Source organism: Anticarsia gemmatalis, chromosome 1, assembly GCF_050436995.1.
Source record: "Anticarsia gemmatalis isolate Benzon Research Colony breed Stoneville strain chromosome 1, ilAntGemm2 primary, whole genome shotgun sequence".
NCBI lineage: Eukaryota > Metazoa > Arthropoda > Insecta > Lepidoptera > Erebidae > Anticarsia > Anticarsia gemmatalis.
This window is the reverse complement of record NC_134745.1, coordinates 1,820,649-1,843,557: the sequence shown is the minus strand read 5'-3', so window position 1 is coordinate 1,843,557 and position 22,909 is coordinate 1,820,649. Positions and strand designations below refer to the sequence as shown.

The following is a 22,909-nucleotide window of genomic DNA, read 5'->3' as shown; positions in this document are numbered from 1 at the left end:
GACTTCAAAAAAGGGAGAGGTCCTCAATTCGCCCGTATGTTTCTTTTTTTTTATGGCATCTCGACGGTATAGACCAGAAGTGTATTAAACGGACTCATATTTTACCGTTTGTCTAATCCTATTTCATAGGGAGCGAGCCTATTGCCATATTTAACGGACACGTTTCTAATTTCGGAATTACGGATACTATTTTAAATATTTCGATAAAATCAAACTTTACCTGACCCGATAATCGTACTCGAAATCTTGTGCTCAGTAGTCAATAAAAGACAGAATTACTCTACCATCTATTATATTTATTAAGTATGGATAATAAAGTCAGTTTGGCCTACGGTCACCGCGTACAGTTCTGTATAATAGTGAGACCGCAAGATTAATGACTAAGTTTCCAGGTATACAGGGTTCTATCCCGGATGTGACAAAGTCTGTATAACTAGACGAATGCATTGTTATTTGATGACTAGGGTCGCCAACAACCAGTGTAGGGCGTAGTTAACTACAATTTTGTAATCTGATTACTAATTACGATTAAAAGTAGTTAACTACATGTAGTTATGATTACATGTAATCGTAACTACATGTAATTAACAAATAATTAACTACAGTAATCAAACTACATTGAATAGTTGTTAATTTGATTGCTGCAATCTAGTAGTTATAATTACTGATTATTTAAGTTTTATGAACTTATATTTTGCAATTATATAAACATGTAATGTGTCAAAAGTAACATATGTTTTGGAATAGGGCTGCATAAAAAAAGCGAGAGCGTGCTATAGTGCGCTCTTGCTCTAACACACGCGACTACAACGCGATGCTCTAACTACCTACCAAACGACAAGTCGAAACACGCGTGATCGTCGTTCATGTACTTACATGAACGACTATCGCGCGTGTTTCCTTTTTTAATGACGCAAAATTATTTTAAATATGTAGTTATAAAAAGTAATCAGGTAATCGTGATTTCAACTACAATTAGTAGTTAGTAGTCAAAATTTTAACTACATTTTTCGATTTTTTTATGTAGTTTGTAGTTATGATTACTAATTACTTTATGTAGTCGTAGTTAGTAATCAGTAGTTAGATTACATTTTGCCCAATACTGCCAACAACGAAAATATTAAATAATAATCCATTTAATAAGTTTAATAGGTACTATAGTATAATTTAAAGTGGGTAATTTATGTACGCCATTACGAAACAAATACATCATGTTGATAAGATTAATAAAAGTTTATTTAATCGATATTTCGTGTAGGAATAAAAATCGTTTATTTTTGCACATAAATCCTTCGCCGACATACTACTACTGCTCTATAATATTAGATATTAAATCAACAACATGGAATGTAAACTTATTTTTATCAGAAACTTTATTTATTGTTTTGAATAAAAGCAAATATTGAATACAAATGTATTCACGCAGCTCCGCTCACGTGTAATTTGATAAAAATATAGAGATATATAAACAATTAGACAGACTTTAGCATTTATGATAGAAATATAGATATGAAGTGAATAAAATATGGTATGATATTTGTACAAAATGTTTGTCAGCCCTGAATGTGACCCATCGCAGGGTGCGTGGGCGAGCCACTCTTGCGCACGTGAACCAGTATCAAGCACCTACTTGCGTACCTCTGCTCTACACCAGTTGCTCCCAACATTTAACATCATAACTATTTACAATATTTACCATTATGTTTGTCTTGCAATCGACTATAGAATTCTGAATTTGTGAGCCTAAGACATCGTGTTGTGCAGTGTCTGAAACTCAATTATACAAAAAGTTGATTTTATTAAAATTCGGAACTATTATTAAGTTATGAAATAATAACAGTCATTCATACTGTTTAGCACTACGTATAAGGATCAAACGTCTAAGTAAGAAATGTTTATGTAGTGTTTTACTAATATAATATTTTTTATTACAAGAATTCTTAATAAAACTAATGTCTGCCCTTTCTTTAGCTGTATGGACTTGTTCTGGGCATTAACAAAAGGTTGCGAACCACTGACCGCTGTTAGTTTTTCTCTTATTATATGACGATACATACATATTTATATTATAACTTGCAGTTTAATATAAAACGTATTTAAATGTGAGACAATCGAGATATAAAATAATATTAATAATTATGTTTGTATCATATGAAACTTAGTCATACTTTATATGCTAACAAAAACAATCAAACAAAACGTTAATTTGCACCAGTGTTTAAGGAAAATATCTAATTTATTTCCATAGTTTTTAACTCCAAAATCGCTACTGTTTACCCTATTGCAACAATTATTTGGAAGATTTCATACAAAAACAGTAAGTATTTACATATTTTTGCTCGTTACTGTACAAATAAAAATTAATTTTACATCAGGATAGAATAGAATTTCTCGCCTGTGATACCCGAAGATATAGGCAGAGGTGGCTCAAATACACACGCCATTACCAATATTAGTCCTATGTCATAGGAGCCAAGCCTATCATACCAATAGCACTTTTTCCGACAAGAAAATCGAACCCGGAACCTCATGTGTATTACTCAGATACGCTACCAGTCGCACAATAGAGGCAGCCAGGAGAAGGTATGTCTTATAAATATTACAGTGTTTGTTCATTACATATTCAGTGTTATTTGTGCATAGTAACAATCTGATGATAAACCAATAAAACAGTTTTCTCACGTTTATTACACATACACCATTGTTGTTTGTGTAATTGTTCACTTTTGAACCTATGGCACTTGTGTATAATATATACCTGAATACGTTGTGGCTTGTGCTGGAGGCAATCATTTGCCAAAAGTGTACTTATAGATAATGAAAAAAGTTTAAAAGATAACGCCTGCGACAAATACGAGTACCGTCGTACTCAGTCAGTCAGAGCGGGAGAGAGAGCCCAATACGATAGTTTATGAGGGCAAAGTATTTATTTATAATGATGACTACACAATAAAACTACTTAGGTAAATGAGTATAAAGAAAACAAGATATTTTCCAGCAAATAACTTATTAGTAATCAATAATGGCCGTCGAACATTGCACCTTGGACGTACAAAACCATATAATTGCAATACACAAGATGATTTCCACGGATCACTTAACTCTTATCTAAATAATGAGTAACTCGGGGGTACTGGTTTATCTCGAGTGTCATTTGCGCATGCGTCATCTTTGACCAACACTCTGTAAAACCCACGTTACTTGAGATTTTCCTAATGTGACTCATGGACATTGAAATTCGGACCACTTTCAGGCTATCACGTACCTCAATTGACAACTTTGAAAGCCATTGCTGTACATTGTTTTCTCCCTTAGATTCCAATGACCAACACCTTACGACAAAACGGTGATGTACAGTACCTCGATTCTCTACCACTATCGACTACCGACAACCGGCTAGCTATCGAATTTTGACATTTAGAATGTACTGCCAAAATGTTTACTACGACACCCGCCAGAGGCGCTGATCAGATTTTCATACAAAATTTCTCGATGACAGTTCGGTTGTCGGTAGTCGATAGTAGAAGAGAATCGAGGCACTGAGTAGTGACTATAAATTCGGAGTACACTCGTTGTCAACTGAGATATTTGATATGATGATGATAAAGATGAGTATGACTGACATTTTATTTTCGTTTGGCATAATATGGTCTGCTATTGGTTTTCATTTACGTTGCGAAGATCCCTGTTATCCTTGCACTCTATTATATTTTCCTGTTTCCCTTAACAGTGTTCCCCGAAGATGTATAGTTAGTAGTATCGATTAGGTAACTAAGAAGTGCTAGCTTTACTTTAAGTAACGATAAGGTTGGCGTGCTAGTGTGGACAGTAGCCTTAAAATAAAAGTACCTACACTTTTACACACTAAACTTTACGTAAAAAACACGTTTTTCTTAACATTCATTAGATACTTATAAAAATAGCATTCTTACTGATTTCAAATATAACCCGCGTCACATACAATTAGATAATAGTTACTTGAGTTTTTCATTCACCGTGGAAAAACACTTAATTGGGTTAATCAAAATGTTTTAGGTACATCACAACAAGTTTTAAAAATAAAATTGTTTTGTCAGAATATAAAGATTTTATAGTTATATATTTTTTATTTCCATCGATGTGATAAGATGATTATTGCGAATTGGGAGGTGAATGACCGAGAGATGGCGTCACGAATTGTGAGTCAAATCAAATGAATATTGTGTTTGTGAAACATACATGTGTGTAAGTATGTGTGTGTGTGTGTGTGTGTGTGTATGTGTGTGTGTTGTACGTGTGTGTATGTACAGATGTTCATCTAACGTTCTAATGCCAGTTGTAAGCTAATAGAAAAAGTAAATAAATAATAGAGAATTACATAGAATTACGACGTTCTCCATAATTTTATCAAATATACGTTATCAATAAATTTATAAATTTATTTTCGTTGCTAGTTTTGCATAGTCATTTAGGGTACACGTGTTGCCGGTACTTCCCGGAACTAAATAGGATCGGAATACGGATTTTCTTCCTTTTCAACCAGCTTGTTGTTAGACAAAGTTGTAAACCAAAATATTTCATATACCCTGCCTGCAACGAAATTCAATGAAGACTCTGTAACTTAAAATGTAAAAACGAACCCTGCTTAAAACATTCTTTGAACTTTATTTCTTAATCAATATTTAAATTACAGTCTTACACTTTTGTTAATATATTTCTAGAGATCTACTTCAAATACATCCATAATTTTCTGAACAAAATGTTCATCCGTATAATATAACGACCCGCGCAACTTTGCTTGCGTCACATAAGACAGAATAAGTCATAATTTTCCCCGTTTTTGTAACATTTTTCGTTGCTACTCCGCTCCTAGTGACCGTAGCATGATGTTATAAAGCCTAAAGCCTATCTCGATAAATGGCCTATTTAACATAAAAAGAATTTATCAATTCAAACCAATAGTTCCTGGGATTAGCGCGTTCAAACGAACAAACAAACGAACTCTTTAGCTTTATAATATTTCTATACATATACGGTACACCAACTATGTGGCTATACCGCGGTATTTCAAAACCATCTATCACATAATTCAGTCCATCACCGACATTATCAGCTTCGACCACAAAGCTCCTAAAAACATCCCGAACAATGCAATCGTAACGAAACAAACTCCATTATTCGCTACAGAATTGATTTATCATGTGCAAAAATTACAAGCGTTTTATATCACTTTTTGCGAAGAAATCATTGAACTCGTATGAATGAAACCGCAAACGTCTGGCCTCTGATTGATATTAAACCATTAGTGGAAGAAGCTGTATCGAAAGGCTAAGCTTCTTAAGTAAAGTTATTAAGTGATGATTAGATAAAATATAATTGACTATTGTTGTCTTTTACAGGTTCTTATTGGTGGTATTTTCGACTAGGGTGAGAAGTATATTTTTTATTTCTCCAGAATAAAACCTTTCACTCAAATGGGTGGATTCTCGTATAAAATTACTAGAAACTTAGGATTATAATGTCATTAGGATTGTTAATTATTAGAAGTGCAGCCGGGGAAGCCATTTTAATATCTAAGAAAGTACCCATTCCACAAACGTTTTGGATATAAACCCTCTTATTTTGTAATATTAAACAAATTATTGCTAACAGAAAACTTATATCCACTACCAATGGTACACATAGCAGGGAAAACTGGAAGAGAGAGAGAGAGAGATAGAGAAAATCCACTTTGTAACGCACTCGCTACATACTAAAAGTCATGTATTAAAAAAATAGTAATCTTAATACAAAAACATAATGCGTATTATAATAATAAGAAATACAACTGTTTCGTATTCACATTATTAAGACACAGCTTTGACAAGTTACGACCAAAAATAACATCAAACGACATCGTTATTTTAACAAAGACGTTTAGGTTATATCTAGAAGGCAAATAGGATATTTGAGTTTATAGCATTTTGTACTGGCTACTAAAAATTATTATTATTGAATATTTTATAAATTAAAAGTAATAATATAAGGAGTAGGATATTAAATGAGGTGCCTTATACTTTTTTTAATAACATTTCAATTTGAAATTTATTTTTATGTTTTCGTCGATACATTTTCTCACTTAGCATTAAGCTGATGAGTATGAATGTTCAAATAAGAATTCAATTTAGAAAATCACGTTTTTGAAAAGCCTTTTTTCTATTCTTTTTTTATTTAAATAACACGCTTAACAAATATGTATATCGCACTTATTCCTTTAGTAATTTTTGGGTAGCACCAATCAGAAGCAACAGAAAAATTAATTTTATATGAAGAGAATGGACGAAAATAGCGACAAAGTACTCCGCCAACTGGGAGACGGCGACGAGCTAGACCCCGTAAAAGATGGAGAGACGAGCTTGACACCTTCACACTAGAGTGGAATCAGACAGCCGCAGATAGGCTACAGTGAAAATCAATAGGGGAGGCCTTTGCTAATGTAGAGTAGAAAATGTAGAGAAGACAAGTTTCTTATATACGGGAACTAAAATAAACTTTCAGCACGAACAAATACAATATTTTATAGTAAACTAATCCACAACTAAGTCGTTACTCGACACAATACGGGTCCCGATTATGATCTCAGTAGATATATTTTGTGCCTGTAATATTCCTTTAGTTTATTGTTAGCGAAACATGCGACATAAACCAACCTTATTTATGTAAGTGCTCGACAAAATGTCGACTGTTATGTTTATAGTGCGGATTAGGTTTCAGTTTGATAAATTGGTTTTGTATTGGTAGTTAAATTTTAATGATTTTGCTGGAAGCGAAACGTATATATTGTCTTGGCAGCTTTCTGTAAATGTTTACTTTCTTCTAGTTAGTATTGATATTAATTCTTGGTGTATCTATACTAATAGATTTACAGACAGACAGACTTGTATATTCCAGATAAATGCTTTCACGGTTAGATCACTCAACCAATTTTGATTAATTTTAAATGATTTTTTTTGATACCAACTCAATGGCTAAGCAGACCCACGTGAGCCGGATCTTCCATTATCTGCGACTAACAACTCTTAGCAACAATTTATATTCGTCATTGTATGTCTTCCAAATCCACAAACATATTAATACTTATACGAAATTGAATTAAACTCAAAAACATTGTATCCGTGTCTTTAAACTCACTTTATTTACCCTTTTATAATTTGGTAAGTAATAAGCACCTCCATTAAATCCTGGGACTCTTTATAGTAAAAGTTATTTGATAGTGCTAGTTGTTATTTGTGGGAACAAGGAAACAAGTACGAACTAACTAATAGAACAGTAGCTCGATTCTCTACTGCTATCGATTACCGACAACCGAACTGTCATCGAGAAATTTTGTATGAAAATCTGATCAGTGCCTCTGACGGGTGTCGTAGGAAACATTTTGGCAGTACATTCTAAATGTCAAAATTTCGATAGCTAGCCGGTTGTCGATAGTCGATAGTAGTAGAGAATCGAGGTACTGCACTAATAACATATCACCTTAAGACAAAGCCTTACAGTCAATATGTCTTCAATAAATCATGTCCTAAACCTTATTACCTCAAATAATTAAAGCCTTTGATTGCAGTACGTAATAAAACTCGGGTAAACTTATAATTATAAAGTACGTACATAAAACTGTATAATTTACGAGGAGCGAGTAATGACACGAGTAAATGCTATATCATTTTTCATCAGCACTTTAATTTATATTTTACCAGCGATAAATTTCGAGAAACTAACGGTGTGCTGTAAATATTTTAAGTGTAAGAATTAAATATAGAAGGAGACCCTTGCCCAACAGTTGAAAAAAACATATTAAAGCTTATATTTCAAGTCCACGCAACAAAAGCAAAAGCTCGAACAATAGTTAAATGGGGTTATTTTCAGTACATGTAGTGGTTTCTGTTGCTTTTCTTCTATTTACTTTACTGATACATTGTTGGGCAAAGTTGGGCAAAGAACCTACACCCCCAAAGGCTACACCCCAAAAATCGATTACTAAGTATTATCGACAACAGGCTGGTTATCAACTTCCAGGATTTGTGTTCTTGTCTTACTCTGCAGACTGGATGAATTTCTTCTTCGAGTATTCTTAGATGTTTAACACTCGCAAATAGAATAATATAATATAAATAAATAACCCAATACATTATTACTAGAAGCTGTATCTAATAAGCTATTTTATAACCTAAAAATAGTAAAACCGAGATATGGAAAAATATTTCATCTGATAATAATTAATTAATTAATATCCATTTATACAACTAGAACAAGTGAGCGATTAAACTACATAATGTTAATGGGCTTTTCACAGGCCTATCATTAGTATTAATTATAATTATTCTACAGTATAATTAATTAAATTATTAGTAATTACAACTTGTATACGTAACTTTTAACAGCTTAACACGTTAAACAAATCATTAACGCTGTATGATTGAGCTCATTTCTTAATTTAAAATAATTAAGTTTTCATAATCTACCACTAATTAATTTAAACTCGTCTTTATTAGATATTGTTTATACGAATAGCTCTACTAAGTACTAAGCAGGCAAATTCCGAACGCAATGAGGAAAATACTCCGTAATCGACAATGGCTTCTTAAAAGAAATATAGACGGAATATTAGTCGCTATACTTAAAATTATAGCTATAGAATTGTCTGTCTGTGTAATGTTTTCACAGGATAAACTGTATAACGGATTCATGAAGATACATGAAGGCCCGGGGCTAATTAACATAGTCTAATCGATATTATATCGATTATATACATTGTTATTACTCCTATGATAAATAGGGTTTATCATAAAGCGATCTTAAAATTTCATACAGCAGTTAGTGCTCCACAAAAACAGAATTATTACAATCAGTCTAGCAGTTCCCAGATATAGTCCCTAACATCAAATCTAACAAACATTATTACCTCTTTATTATTTAGTATCCATTTTATAATATCATAAACATGCTAAAATATATTGCTTGTTATTAATAAGCGTTACAAACACGTTATATTGCAAATAAAATAAAAGTTAAAAAATAAACTACGATGTAATCCGCTGTCAACTTTGACATTTGGAAAGAATTTGAATTAATTTAGTTTTTCTCTCTTTGTTAGTATGAATATTTTGAATCACATTTGTATTAAATAATGTTCACAAAGTTATTTGAAACAGAGGATTATTTAATAGTTAAGTGTTTTGTTGGTTAATTCTCGGCTTTTTACTGTCAACAACTTTGCTTTTATTCCACATCTTTTGACCAACAGGATTTAGGACGCTTGTTTATTAGGTAAAATAAAATTACTGTTATGTTTTTTTTATTTCAAACTCAACCTATGCTTGGTGGACATATTAAGATCTTCCTCATTGGAAGAGAGAACCTTGCACAGCCATAGGACAGTAGTGGGTTTTTTATAAGTATTAAAAAATAGTGTAATTTTAAATTAAAATGAATAAAAAATTGCTTAATAACATAAATAATAATATCTTATTCGATATAGGCAGCAAAGAAAATATATTCATAATATCTGTAGCCTCCATAATACCCCCCGTTTATCTATATCTCGCTTATCTACCGGAGCAGTGAGTCGGCCTCCGTGCTCCGTAGCCGGCTATCTCCCGAACAATGGCGATCCGTTCTTGTTGCATTTAAATCTTACTTTATAAACATGCAAGTGCCGATATAGCGGCCATTTTGGATAAGCCGTAAAACTTGCGACTTGTATTACTATTAATATATTTCATGAAACAAACATATATACATAGGATCACGCCTTGTCCGCATAGGAATGGACAGAGACCAAAGAACTCATCAATTCAAACAAAATATTGAAGTAGTGGAAATGGACGGAGGATTTTTTTTCTTAATCCCTATATATTTAAAACCTTATGTATATTGCACCTATTCTATCCAAACTACTCTTCAAGTAAGGAGCAATATGACTTCAGGGTATCGGCGCTCAGAATAAGCTATTTTCATTGCTAACACTACGAGATAAATTTACATACACTACAATATATGACTTAATGCAATCATCTTAAGGGTGGTCAATATCAAAATCAATGCTATTTGAACTTAAAAAGAAGGTTTAACTACCTGCTTATTCAGGTCTAAGACTAATTAAAAAGAAAAGAAAGTGAGCACCTCCTAAATAAGCTTGTGCACTAACTATAAAAGTATACTCTAGATACCATAGATATGATTTTATTGTGATTACAGCACTCTTTAGCATTTAATCGTGCTATTACATGCCTCATAAACATATGAGTGCCACTCGCACCACTTTATGTACAATTAAATATTTTTATGTACATTTGATTATTTTGACATTAGTACTATGTTCATATTAGCGTTACTCAACTGGTTATCTTCAATCGATTCTATAGGAGATAAGGACGATATTATTTTTTATGCTACGATTGCAATGCTTAGGCTTGACAACATTCTGTATGAAAGTTTCACGTGATAAACGTGGAATAAATCAGTTATGTGAAATAGGAGCAAATCGTACAAATACGTAATTGTTGTCTGGAATTAAATTCATTAAATCTGTTCTGTGTGATTGGTCTTGGTAAATAGAGCGGCGGTATGTGACCAAACATTGCTTTCATATCTTTTAGTATTCTTTTAAGGTATTGGGCAAAAGTCTTTTATAATCAGTCGATCTATAAGCTCAAACGGCAAAACACAAAGTCTACTAACTATTTTATATTAAAAACAATAAAATGTGTTTTCACTACTATCACATTATTTGTAACGACTTCTACTCCCGATGCTCTCGCCGATCAATCTCGGCGTCTAGACCCGGTTTATTTTTATTATCTATAAAACGGACACTGTCTATCAATCAACTAGGTATTTACGTCTCTGATTCTGACAGAAACAATCATGTTCGAGATATTAATTGTTTTGGTCTTTTAGTGGTAGTTGACTGTCTCAGACGGACTTAAAAGTGTGGAGAAATCGTTTCAACGGTAGTGTTTCAAAATGACTCGATGTTGCTATGTAAAATAAGATGATATCTTTAAGTCACCCAGCTCCTATTTTTATCTAGCTTATTTGAAACATATGTATTAGGATGCTCTGTAAAAACTCTCCTTCAGTCTGAATGTTCCTTTTGGGCAAGAATAATGACAAAAGTAGGTATAATTTTTGGACTAACTAGTTATACTACTATCTACTACTACTTCTAAATAGGTTCTTGCGTTTCAAAAAAGACACGCTATATCTATAACTGGATGTGTGAATTTATCCTAGTTGTGTCACAAGCTACTCAGACGTGGGCTTCAAAAGTTAGAATCTTAAAGTTGAAACCAACCCAGCATTTCCTACTGAACCAGATGTTCTCTAAGTAATTTATTTGAATAAATAATCTAAATTCCAAGTGAGATATTATCAACTAGCACGTAAACACAGACTCGCCACATTATACATGTAAATGATCAACATGTCAAAATTATGGCGGCACATTTTGACGTTAATGGGCTGTCAAAATGACATTTAACATGCCTGACGGATCAGGTTACGTTAAATTGGTGATTTATGTGATATTTAACTAACTGATTCGTATCAGTGCGTAAAAATTAATTAACACACACTGATTTTACAAATGCGATAGACTGTCTGTCTGTTACACTTTCACGGCTAACCGCTGAACCAATTAACAAAACTTACCACTCGAATAATTAAAAACTTAAGATTGAACTTGGGCTTTTTTTAAATCATTCTCTAAGCGTTGGAATACCCCTGAAATTGTATGCAACATTAAACGTGCGGAACTACGCGACTCAGCTAGACCGTTCAAACCATTTACGTGGAAATATTAAGCCTTAAATACTAATAATATCAAACACTTTAAGCAAAAATAAATATAGTCCATAATTACACATTAAAATAGTTAAGCTCAGAACATTATCGATCGATTTATTCTCTAGTAATATCGGCTCTCATATCTCCTATATGATTATTCTAAAATATAAGTGCCTCGGGACACACACACACACACACATCAGTAACCTATACTTGGGCGTCACAAATCTATAATAATACGTTCAAACAAAACAACTACACATTTGACAGCTTTCAAATTTGAAAGCCTTCAAAAGTGGCATTTTGACAAATACGGTTTTGCGGTTTGACACGAAACGTCAAATTGAACGTTGACTTTGACAGTTCGAGTTATGAGTGCAATCGGTTAATGGAAGTATAATTAGAAATCAAGATTAAATATAATTTCGACATTATTATGATTGTTTTTATTTTTATTAATGTGTAGAATGCAACCAGACAAAACATCGGAAATTATACTGAACAGGTCATAAACGTGATTAAAATTGATAAGTTACAATTTTCAGCAGACGGATTAAGGCTGAATATCACCGGGGACTGTTGTAGTGCAAGATAGCTTAGAAAGCTTTAAATAAAATTATTGCTATAACTAATCATTTCATGTAATTTTCACATAAATTTTAACATTTACCATAAAAAATGTGTACTGTAAAGCTACGCCCTCAGTTTTGGTATAGTTTTCTTTACCTTTCTCCCTACTTTAAGCCCGTATTGTTGTAAATATTCCGCTGCACTTTCCACCGGTAACACACATCCTCCCACACGTTTACGTGCCCTTTCAGCCAAAAACTCCCTACTATTGTAGTCGCTTGTAACTCGAATCGTTCGAGTTCAATTCTAGTATTACAAACTGTAAGTTTCATATTTTACTAGCTGACCCGCGCAACTTCGCTTGCGTCACCTAAGAGAATGGGTCAAAATTTTCCCCGTTTTTATAACATTTTTCGTTGCTACTCCGCTCCTAATGACCGTAGCGTAATGTTATATAGCCTATAGCCTTCCTCGATAAATGGGCTGTCTAACACTGAAAGAATTTTTCAAATCAGACCCCTAGTTCCTGAGATTAGCGCGTTCAAACAAACAAACAAACAAACAATCAAACAAACAAACTCTTCAGCTTTATAATATTAGTATAGATTAACTTGTGTTTGTAATTTATCAGATTGTGACAATGCCTTGCCATATTATAAAAAATAAGTATCAAATAGTTTTGAGTTGTATTTAGCATTAAGATTTTGACCAAATTTTATAATCTCAGCGACCTATCCGCCCGGCCCGCGGAACCCAATTATTTCCTATAGCCTAAGACTTGATTGAGATGGACATGTGACTCTGTACATATAACATCATACATATAACTTGCTAATACTCATGGATTACTAGTGCGAAGTGAGTTCGACTAACCTTACATGCTCATAACACCTCAGTATCGAATACTCCTATATTTTTTCGAGTTGTGACACGTGGTAGGGTCCAATATAACGGCGGTTTATTGATTCTGTCGGTGAATGCCGTGAACCCGCACTAATCTCAACGCAAAGGTCAATAATGCGTTATGCGTCATTCGCAGAACCACTTATCTGTTGTCCTGTACCTTTCACATTTTCACTTTGTGCTCACCATAAAGGTTGTTTTATGCTGTTGGTAGTTGCGAAATATGGTCCCTTAAATATTTTTAATATATGATATAATTTATTATTAACAGCTCATATAATGTCAGTAGGCACTTAAATTGTAGTTTTTTTGACGATATCGTTTTAGCAAATATTAGAAATGACCAATAGTATGTTTGCCTGACCTGAGAATTATTTCCCTGAAAACCATACCTCGTGACCAAAAGCCTAGGCCACAACAGTAGATGAATTTATCTGTAAGTAAAAATAAATTGAAAGACTTTAATACATATAACAGACTATATCGATCTCTACCGACTAGTAGAGACTACAGGCATTCACTCTAAAGCCTATACTACGATCAAACTAACTACAACATTATAAAGCACAGTATTAAAGAACCACCCTATAATTCAACGAGTACACGAACGCGGTACATTACATTGTAAGCGGTCTATGCAGTTAGCTCCAACTTTTTGTGCTCCCATAACGAGTCGCCGAGATGAATGGCGGCGCTTATATCATACACTAGCCTAACCACGCGACTTCTCTCGCTGTTAATCCAAAATTGAGTCGATAATATTAACGATTAATGTGACTTTTTTTCTATGAAAGAATTTCCCGAATCGGATAAGTTGTCCCTGAGATTTCCTTGTTTAAACAGAGAAATAGACTTTCACCTGATGTTGTTGAATAGCTATATAACGTTTTGCGTTTTTAAACATTACTCCGTAAGCTAAACATAACTAATAGCCTTTTTTAAAATGTAACTTTAACTCAAAAAGAGCTTTTGCCAAATGAGACTAGCAGTTTTAGAGATAAGTCCGTTCAAACAAACAATCATTTCAGCTTTATAATATAAGTGTCATGTAAGAAACTGCAACTTGTATGTCCATGTACTGGATATGTGTGGAGAATGATTGAGGAAGTTAAGATTGATGGACTGTCTTTTTACGCTGTGTGGCGTTGATTAACGATGAGCTAATATACGTATTGTTGATCCTTTGCACTATGTTGCCGATTCAAATATGTAGACGGCAATTTATTTATGAACCCGAATGTATTTATTCGTGGCAGATGTATAACAGGCCGAGAACCGACGAATTTTCACAAGACGGGCATACCAATTGAAAGCGTCATAATCCTACTAATATTGTAAATGCGAAAGTTTGTGAGTATGTACATATGTATGTATGGATGTTTGTTACTCTTTCACGCAAATACTACTGAATCTATTACTATGAAAGATACTAAGATAAAAAATAGCTAACAAACAAACAAGGAACTATTTGACCGTTGACATTAGCCTCAACAGATTACACTTAAGTTCACAAAAACTACCAACAGTGAACATGGTGGGAATGCACTGAGCCTTTATCTAATACTACTTAGCTCCAACGAACGCTTCGAAAAAAGACGCAAAAAATATGCGAGGAATTTGGCCAAGATAGTATTAAAATATAGAAGAAGTTCCGTATGTTTTAAGCCAGACAGATTCCAGCAAAATGAGTGAGCTGTATATATACATGCGGCAAAAGAGACTGGCTGGAAAATAAATTTTTGGGTGCTGAATAAAAGTATTTAAGTTACTTAAATAATTGTGATAAAAAGTTATTCTAACCTCAACAAAGTGAGTTATAATAGTCAAAGTCTATTTTACTCTTTCATAAGTTATTTTATCACCCTTCATATTAATTACCTTTTTAATACTATAATAAAGAGGTTATTACTTTAATAAGAATACTTTTTATCGCAGACAAAAACATAAAATTACTGCAATAAAGTTTTGTAAGAATTTCTTAAGCCTTAATTCCCGTAACGAAATAAAGCCCTTCTCATTCCAATAGAAGGCCTGTGCCTAGCAATAGAGTTCTAAAAATAACCATTAATACAACTTTACAAATAAACAAGATAGAGCTCTACAAGCGAGCCCTGCCCGCGGCGAGCCGGCGTCGTATCTCTGCGTCTCTACATCTCTACCAAGGTTACGTTCGCGAGCCGACTCTACCGACTCTACAACTTTACATAGAGCACGCTCCGTCTGGACCGCTGTCTGTATATATTTTTCGTTTGTTCACGACTGTTTATAACATTGCTATATTGTATTTATTAGATTTATTGACTTTGGGCTGCAGACTTTTGTTCTAATTTTACAAGAAACGACTTAAATGGTAATCTATATTTCTTTTTCCATCTAAATTTGTTATTAATATCGTGATAGAGTAACAAAGTTCATTATCACGTTATAAATTAACTGGCGGACTCGCGCAAATCTGCATGCATTCAATTTCATTTCCTATTTCACCCGCTTAAAACTGATTTTTGTAAAAAAAAGTGTAAGCATCAATGCTAAATATGAAAGCGAGGCAGACTTATAGATTTCTGGGCATATAATATAAGTATGAATTACTTGAAAATCTATATAAAATTTCGTCGTACAAACATCAAATTATATTCATGTCTATAACATTCACAATATTCACTCGTAATAATAAACTCGAAGGATTTTATTGCAAAAATATACTACTCTAGTGCTATAATATTTAACGTTTTGTGGCTCTACTCTCATATTTCATACTTTATGCTTAATACTCGGATTTCTTGAGTGGACACTACGGGACATGAAGCCAATTTATGTGAATTTAAGAAGGCATAATGTTATTTTATTTATTTAAATTTATTATAGAGGATGAGTTTAAAATGGTTGTTCATATTTTGTATGAAATATAAATATGTGTCAGTATGCGTTGAATAAATTAAATAAAGGTTTGTTCTTATAAATACTTCATTTATAGAAAACTAGCAAACCCGGCGAACTCCGTTTCGCCACCAAATGGCTTCGTTTTATGTAACATTTCGTTTTGTGATTAAGAGATGAAGAAACATTTTTTTATGTTTTATATTTGAAAAGGAAAAAAATATTGCATTTCACAACAGTAATGAATTCATTTTGAATACAAAAATGAAGTGTCATTTAGTTGAACTTCTCTAAGTATATGAAAGTGAATCCAAAGTAAATACTGAATCGAAGCGTTATACGTGTCCGCAAATTATTCGAAGATTCATTGAAGTGCTCTTTGGTAAACCACATTTTTTGTTTTTTGGTCTGACGTTAACACAAACAAAGCGGATGGTTTACCAACTCGTGAACACGCAACGTATAACTGTCCATGTGAAAAACAATGATTCTCTAAATTTATCCCGCAAACACTAAGCGATTGGCCTTGCGACTTGTTAATTGTCATTGCGAACGCAAGGCGAACTGGAAATTGTAATCGTTTGAAGTCAAACGGAAGATCGGTCGGAATCATTGGTATTCGAGGAATACATACATTTTCACCTGCGTACTTTCCGTTAATGATGGTTGCCTCAATCAAATTCGACATAAGTCTTTTTACCGCAAGTCGAGTACCGTTGCAAAGTCGCGGTGGATTCAAATTACGCAATATCATAATAACTGTACCAACTTTGAGTTGCAAGTTATGTGGTGGAAATCCTGGTAACTCCAGAGAGTTCAAAAACTCCGTCGGATAATTTACTACTTCATCGAGATTTGTTATAGAATCAACGGATTTGTATGTCACCAAATCGCCTGCTATTTTTGATTGAATGGTGAAATTCAGTGCGTGTACATTTGCGGCAAGAATTGCTCGTTCACTTAACCAAGCATAATTCTGATAATTCTCACTAATGTTTGGAAAAACATTTTCAATAAGAGCTAATTGAGAGTCTACAAATCGACAAAAGTCGTTGGTAAGAGTAATTAATCCAGATGTCGCATCAACTGGGACTTTTCCATTTCCAACAGCTAACAATTGTTTGGAAAATTGTGCAGCACTTTGATCATTTTGAAGTTGAACTCTCATATTAATGGTTAGCGATAATGTTTTTACGTTATTCCATAAAGGTGATGCCTTCAGGCAAGCATTCAATTCATCTGCAGGCGTTCCACGGGGAATTACTGGCAAAGTCTGCCTGAAATCGCCTGCCAACAATATCATCAAGCCGCCAAAGATGTTGTTATTTCGCCGAAGATCCTTCAGTGTCAAGTTAAGTGCTTCAAGTGATTTCTTATGTGCCATTGTGCACTCATCCCAAACAATGAGCTTGCATTGCATCAACAATTTTGCCATTGCACTGGATCGGGAAATATTGCATGTTGGAGTATCAATTGTGTTTAAATTGAGTGGCAACTTAAGCGCAGAATGTGCAGTACGACCGCCATCTAGAAGAGTCGCCGCAATTCCAGATGATGCTAACGCCAAAGCTATGTCACATCTTGATCGAATAGTGGCCAAAATCAATGAAATGACAAATGTTTTCCCTGTCCCTCCAGGTGCGTCCAGGAAGAATAGACCACCAGTATTATTGTCCACCGCTTGTATTAATGTTTCGTATACTTGTTTTTGCTGTTCATTCAGTAACGGCACATTATTTTGAACAAATTCCTGAAATGTATCAACATTGTATTGCAGCTCTCGATTTAATTCTTGGTTGAATGCATCGTGCATCGATCTATTTGGCGCAATCATTCCTACTTCAATCAGTAGCTTGTTTGCAATAGTCAAGCATTGATCCTCAATCAGAATCAATCCTTCATTGTAGATTTCATCGGTTATTTGCATGTCAGGATTATTCGTTTGAATGCGCAAACGATGCAAGATATCTTCACATATGTCGTCTTTGTATTTGTTCCATAACTGCATTGGTTGTGAAGGAAAACATGTGGTGATGATAATTGCGAACAGCGTTCGTATTTGGTACGCATTTGATGAAACAACTGAATCGGCAAGTGTTAAATCCCAATGAGAATCGTTCTCCAGCAAACCCAATAGTTGACATGCTTCTCGATATGTTTGGCATTGGTGGCCATTCACAGTTTTCAAATGCGCAAATGATTTTGGTCCACGTACATTTACCAACAGCAGTCGCAAATAAAAACATTCATCATTTCTAGGATGAACAGTATACATACGACCTAGTGCATCAGAGGAAAACACCTGTGGCCAATCTGGAACTGGGGTGCCTTGTTTGCGACGTTGGAATTTCTTTGTTGATTGATTCCAAGTGTAATACTTGGGCATTTCAACGTACATCAGCGTCGCTGCGAATGGATCTGTTTCACACATTGAAAAGAAGCTAGTCAATGTTGTCGATGGTGGTCTCTCAGCTCGTTGTGCGGCATTAGCCTCAGTGAAGTAAACTCTTTGGCCATTTTCCAAATGCACTGCTAAATGTACAACTGTGGGATATCTTTCATGAATTTGAAATGACAATAATCGCCACAGTGCTTCATTAGTACTGACGTATCTGCCCATTTGGAAGTTGCTGATTTCGTCATTCGCATTTTCCGACGCAATACCAAACACAGCCATGTCGCTGCCTTTTGTGACGTACTTGCACAAATATTTGATTGATTTGGCCGAATGACAACTCTCAACGTTTGCATGTGTTTCGAAAATTCGTGATAGCAGCGGGCAATATGGTACAATGAATTCATTTCCGATCTCAATCTCTTGATTTTGAACTTTGACTTTAATAGTTCGACCATTATCTTCTTTTGAACGCCGACGATAAACTGGATATCCATCGTGCCCTGTGACTGTTTCAGCAACTAACGGTCGCGGATATCGTTTTGTGCACTTTCCATCAGCCATGCAAGGCGATAATGGATTCAAAGCACCGCACGGTCCATGCACCATCTGCGTCGTCACAATGTCGTGTAGATGGGGATCAGTGACTGGATCAGGAATTTCAGCTGATATGATGTCATCCACTTCATTTGAATGTAATTTGTTCAGCAACCAAATTAGGATATGAGCATGCGGTAGTCCACGCTTCTGCCATTCCACCGAGTACATATAACAACGTGTGTCACCAAAAACTCGATACTTAGTAAGCACATCCATCATAACCTTGAGTTTTTGCTGAAATACTCTGGCGATTATGTCATGGCGATCTTGCGGTTTTTGTCCCGGTTCCATCTCACGTTCAATTTCCATCCACTTCGGATTGCAAGTGAACGTAATAAACAAATCCGGAGTTCCATAATTTCGCACGTACGTCATAGCGTCTTGAGCGTATTCGTGCATGTGGCGTGGGCTTCCGATATATGATGATGGAAGAATCGTCAGACGTCCAACATTCTGAACATCGCCATCTGAATGAATAGCATCACGCAAGTGTATATAGTCCTCAGATCGTAGCTTTGCCTGATTGTATCGGATGAACGCTAAACGTTCGGTCTCGACTTTGACATACATGTCGACAGCGAATTGCTGGAATAGCCGACGGCACTTCAGAATGACATTCTCCTCATGTGTACGAATCATCAAACGATACGCATAGTAATTCATTGCGCTTAGATTTTTATTCGTTGATACACCTGAAAATGCAAAATTAAATGAATTGTTAATAGAAACCAATAATAGCAATATAATTAGTGTGTGAATATTTTACCTGTAATTGGATCGACCATCTTCAACGTGATGTCGTATCCGTCTTGCCCTTGCCAATAAATGATTGGATATTGTAACGCATCGTACAAACGATGTGTCTCGTTTACACGATGCATGATATTGCTTCTTCGCTGAACGACAATGTCTCGCGATTTAGTTGGATCGCCAACAATAATTGCAGCAACATCATTAACGGTGGGTGCATTGAATCTTCGCACGTGTTCACCTGTTGGGGTACAATCCGCTCTTATGACAAATTTGTGCGTATCCGATGGCATTTGTTCCAATGCTGTTTTGAACATATTAACCACAGCGTTATTAGCGTGAAAAAATGCTTGCAACTGTTCTATAATTCGTCTCTTTAACTGTTGTGTTCCCTGTATATTGCAACGCACATTCAGCTGATCCACCATCGACGAAATAAAATATATTTGCAGAAATTGATGCGGCTCATCCGGTGATGGCACCATTGAACCATGCAAATGATATATTTGTCCTTGTATCTGTAATTGCAAACAATCATTTGTTGAAGAATACGGTGTAACTTCTGATCGTGTGATGGTGTAGTGTTTGGTGTATATGTAGTTTTTATTGTTGCAATTCATTTTGTTAGTGTGAGTGATTGGTTCTGTGTGTTGTATCTTTTACCTTGCAAGTCGGCATAAAGCCGCCTTCTCGAATGATATTAGCTCCAAAGGAAGTCATGCGAAAGCAGTTATTGTATTCAAGGATGTGTTGAAGAAAATGGTAGGAATCGTGATCACTTCCATCGAACAATTGTTTCAGTGGCTGTGGTGGTGTAAGTAATGGATCCAGTTTGACTTTTCCACTTGCGCAACACAATCCAGCCGTTTCTCTTTTAAACTTTAACGCATTACAATATCGGCATACAGTCGTCATTGGTCCAATATCTAAATTTTCATCATTACTGTAGTTCGCAGTGGGATCATATTGGAATGCCAAGCGATTGTATGATGCCAATGATCTTCGTGTGCTCACGCGCTGTCTTAATCGGGCATTTTCTCTTATTATATTTTGTCTTACTTCGCTTAAGTTCTGTGAATACACTTGTTGCTGGCTTGCATGTCTTGTGCGGCGGCCGATGTTCGCACGTCGTCCTCTAGGCATTTTGGACTATGGACAGAGTAGTGAATTTAACCTCAAATGCACGATCCACATAATTTACACAGTTTAACTTACCACCTTAAAGACAAAATGCCTGCTGTTGAAATCGAATAAAAATCTGCACAATACACGTAATTGATTTGTTGGTTTCCAATTAAAATGTTAGGAAACGAATAACTTATATTTTTTACTTTTTTGAACACAATACCGTTTTTTCACATGAAATTCTCTGTCAAACAATATATCACGCACCGGCACCATCTACAATGAGTAGCTGTCAAATAAAAATATTAAAAGAAATACGATACAAATATTGGTATGTAGTACATGCTATGTATCAGAGATGGCGCTGTATGAGAAAAATGATTTTCTCTGTTTTTTCGCCTTTCTGTTGAATTTTTTCCAGAATTTTCTTTGCTATAAACCTCGCGGAGCTCGAGACCTTTCCAACGAATCCAAAACCGTGGAAATCGGTTCGTGCGTTCTGGAGTTATAGCGTCAGGAAGGAAAACCCGACTTATTTTTATATAGTAGATTGTGTTCTTATAAACAGTGATATTTTCAACTATTTAGCTCAAGTGGAATATTTTCTATGTCGAGGTGAAGTCTACAAACATATAGGTTATTTAAGACTTATTCTCAACCAAGAATTAAACCCAATAAATGCAATTAGGAAAAAAATTAAACGTAACAGTACTTCTTAAGAAGTCCAATTAAAATATAATACCGTACTTATTTACAACCTCATAAAGTATTTTATTATTTTAATATCGATTTTTGCTGATATTATAAACTCGTAACGTCTGTCTGTCGGGCACGCTTTTACAGCTAAACTACAGAATTTGATAACATTTCGCATATCGACAGTTGAAGACACAGAGTGAATTAAACTATTCATAATTTCAAAAAGCTACCTTTATGACCTTTAAAAAGAGATCAAACATTGTATACAAGTGAATCCGCGCCGGTCAGTAAGTAAAAAATAAATATGACATTACGATCATGAGAGAAACGCGACCTTTAAGTGATTGCTCGGTATCTCCGTGATCTACATGCGGAGGGTCATTGTTTGCTACTTTCTTCAATTTATTACACCTCAATGCCACTGTGACTTATTTCATATTTCAATTGACTTATACATTTAAGAATTTCACTGTTACTAGACACCCTAAGATAAAAAAAAAGTTGCATGATTTTTTTTATCATATAAGTTTGACACCAATTTTCAAATAAGTATTATATACATATCTTCAGTATTTATGCAGGTTTTTTACTATATGAAGCAATAAAATATGATGGTGATTCTTAAATGTATTAACGGTGGGAAACAACGACATGTTATTACGCGTCCTTTTAATTAATATGACGTAGCGCGCGTTGATGTCTTTTGTACGAGTATAATGCGCAAAACGAAATCCACATAAAATACAAACATGTATTATACAGACTGGGTTTTAGTCACAAAATGTATCAAATGGTTTCCTCTAACGTGCAGTTAGTGTTTGAAACTTGGTCTCTGCAGTCCGTTGTGGTTTCACTATTCATATTTATTACGTCACGTGCGTTTTACTAATCCTATGATATATGGAAACTGGTGATTGAGATTTATGGCACGAACTACATTTTGTTACATGCATTTGCTTTCGGATATGTTTTACAAATAGTATTTTGTCATGACATTTCACTTTTTTTATTTGCTTTATTTGATCAAAATGTAATGTGCTGTTTTCTATAACATCACGAATTATAACTAAAGATGTCTGAATGTGACAAATATACTCACGTCTTGCGGTTTATATGATTGTTCCCATGTAATGAGGTGACTTATTGCCTATTTCCATATACCAAGCACGAATCTAAGCTTCAGATTGC

General features: G+C 34.5%; 1 protein-coding gene across 1 annotated transcript in view; it reads right to left on the bottom strand.

Moving 5' to 3' along the window:
• The window catches only part of LOC142974233 (uncharacterized), a 29,087-nt gene extending 7,654 nt beyond the window's left edge, over positions 1-21,433 (bottom strand). Inside the window, exons 1-2 of the mRNA XM_076116446.1 lie at positions 20,561-21,433; positions 17,918-20,415 (exon numbers count right to left, since the gene is read on the bottom strand). Of these exons, the coding sequence (XP_075972561.1) occupies positions 17,918-19,810 (1,893 nt within the window). The 5' untranslated portion in view covers positions 19,811-20,415; positions 20,561-21,433. The remainder of the gene's footprint in view (positions 1-17,917; positions 20,416-20,560) is intronic.
• Between the last annotated feature and the right edge of the window lie 1,476 nt (positions 21,434-22,909).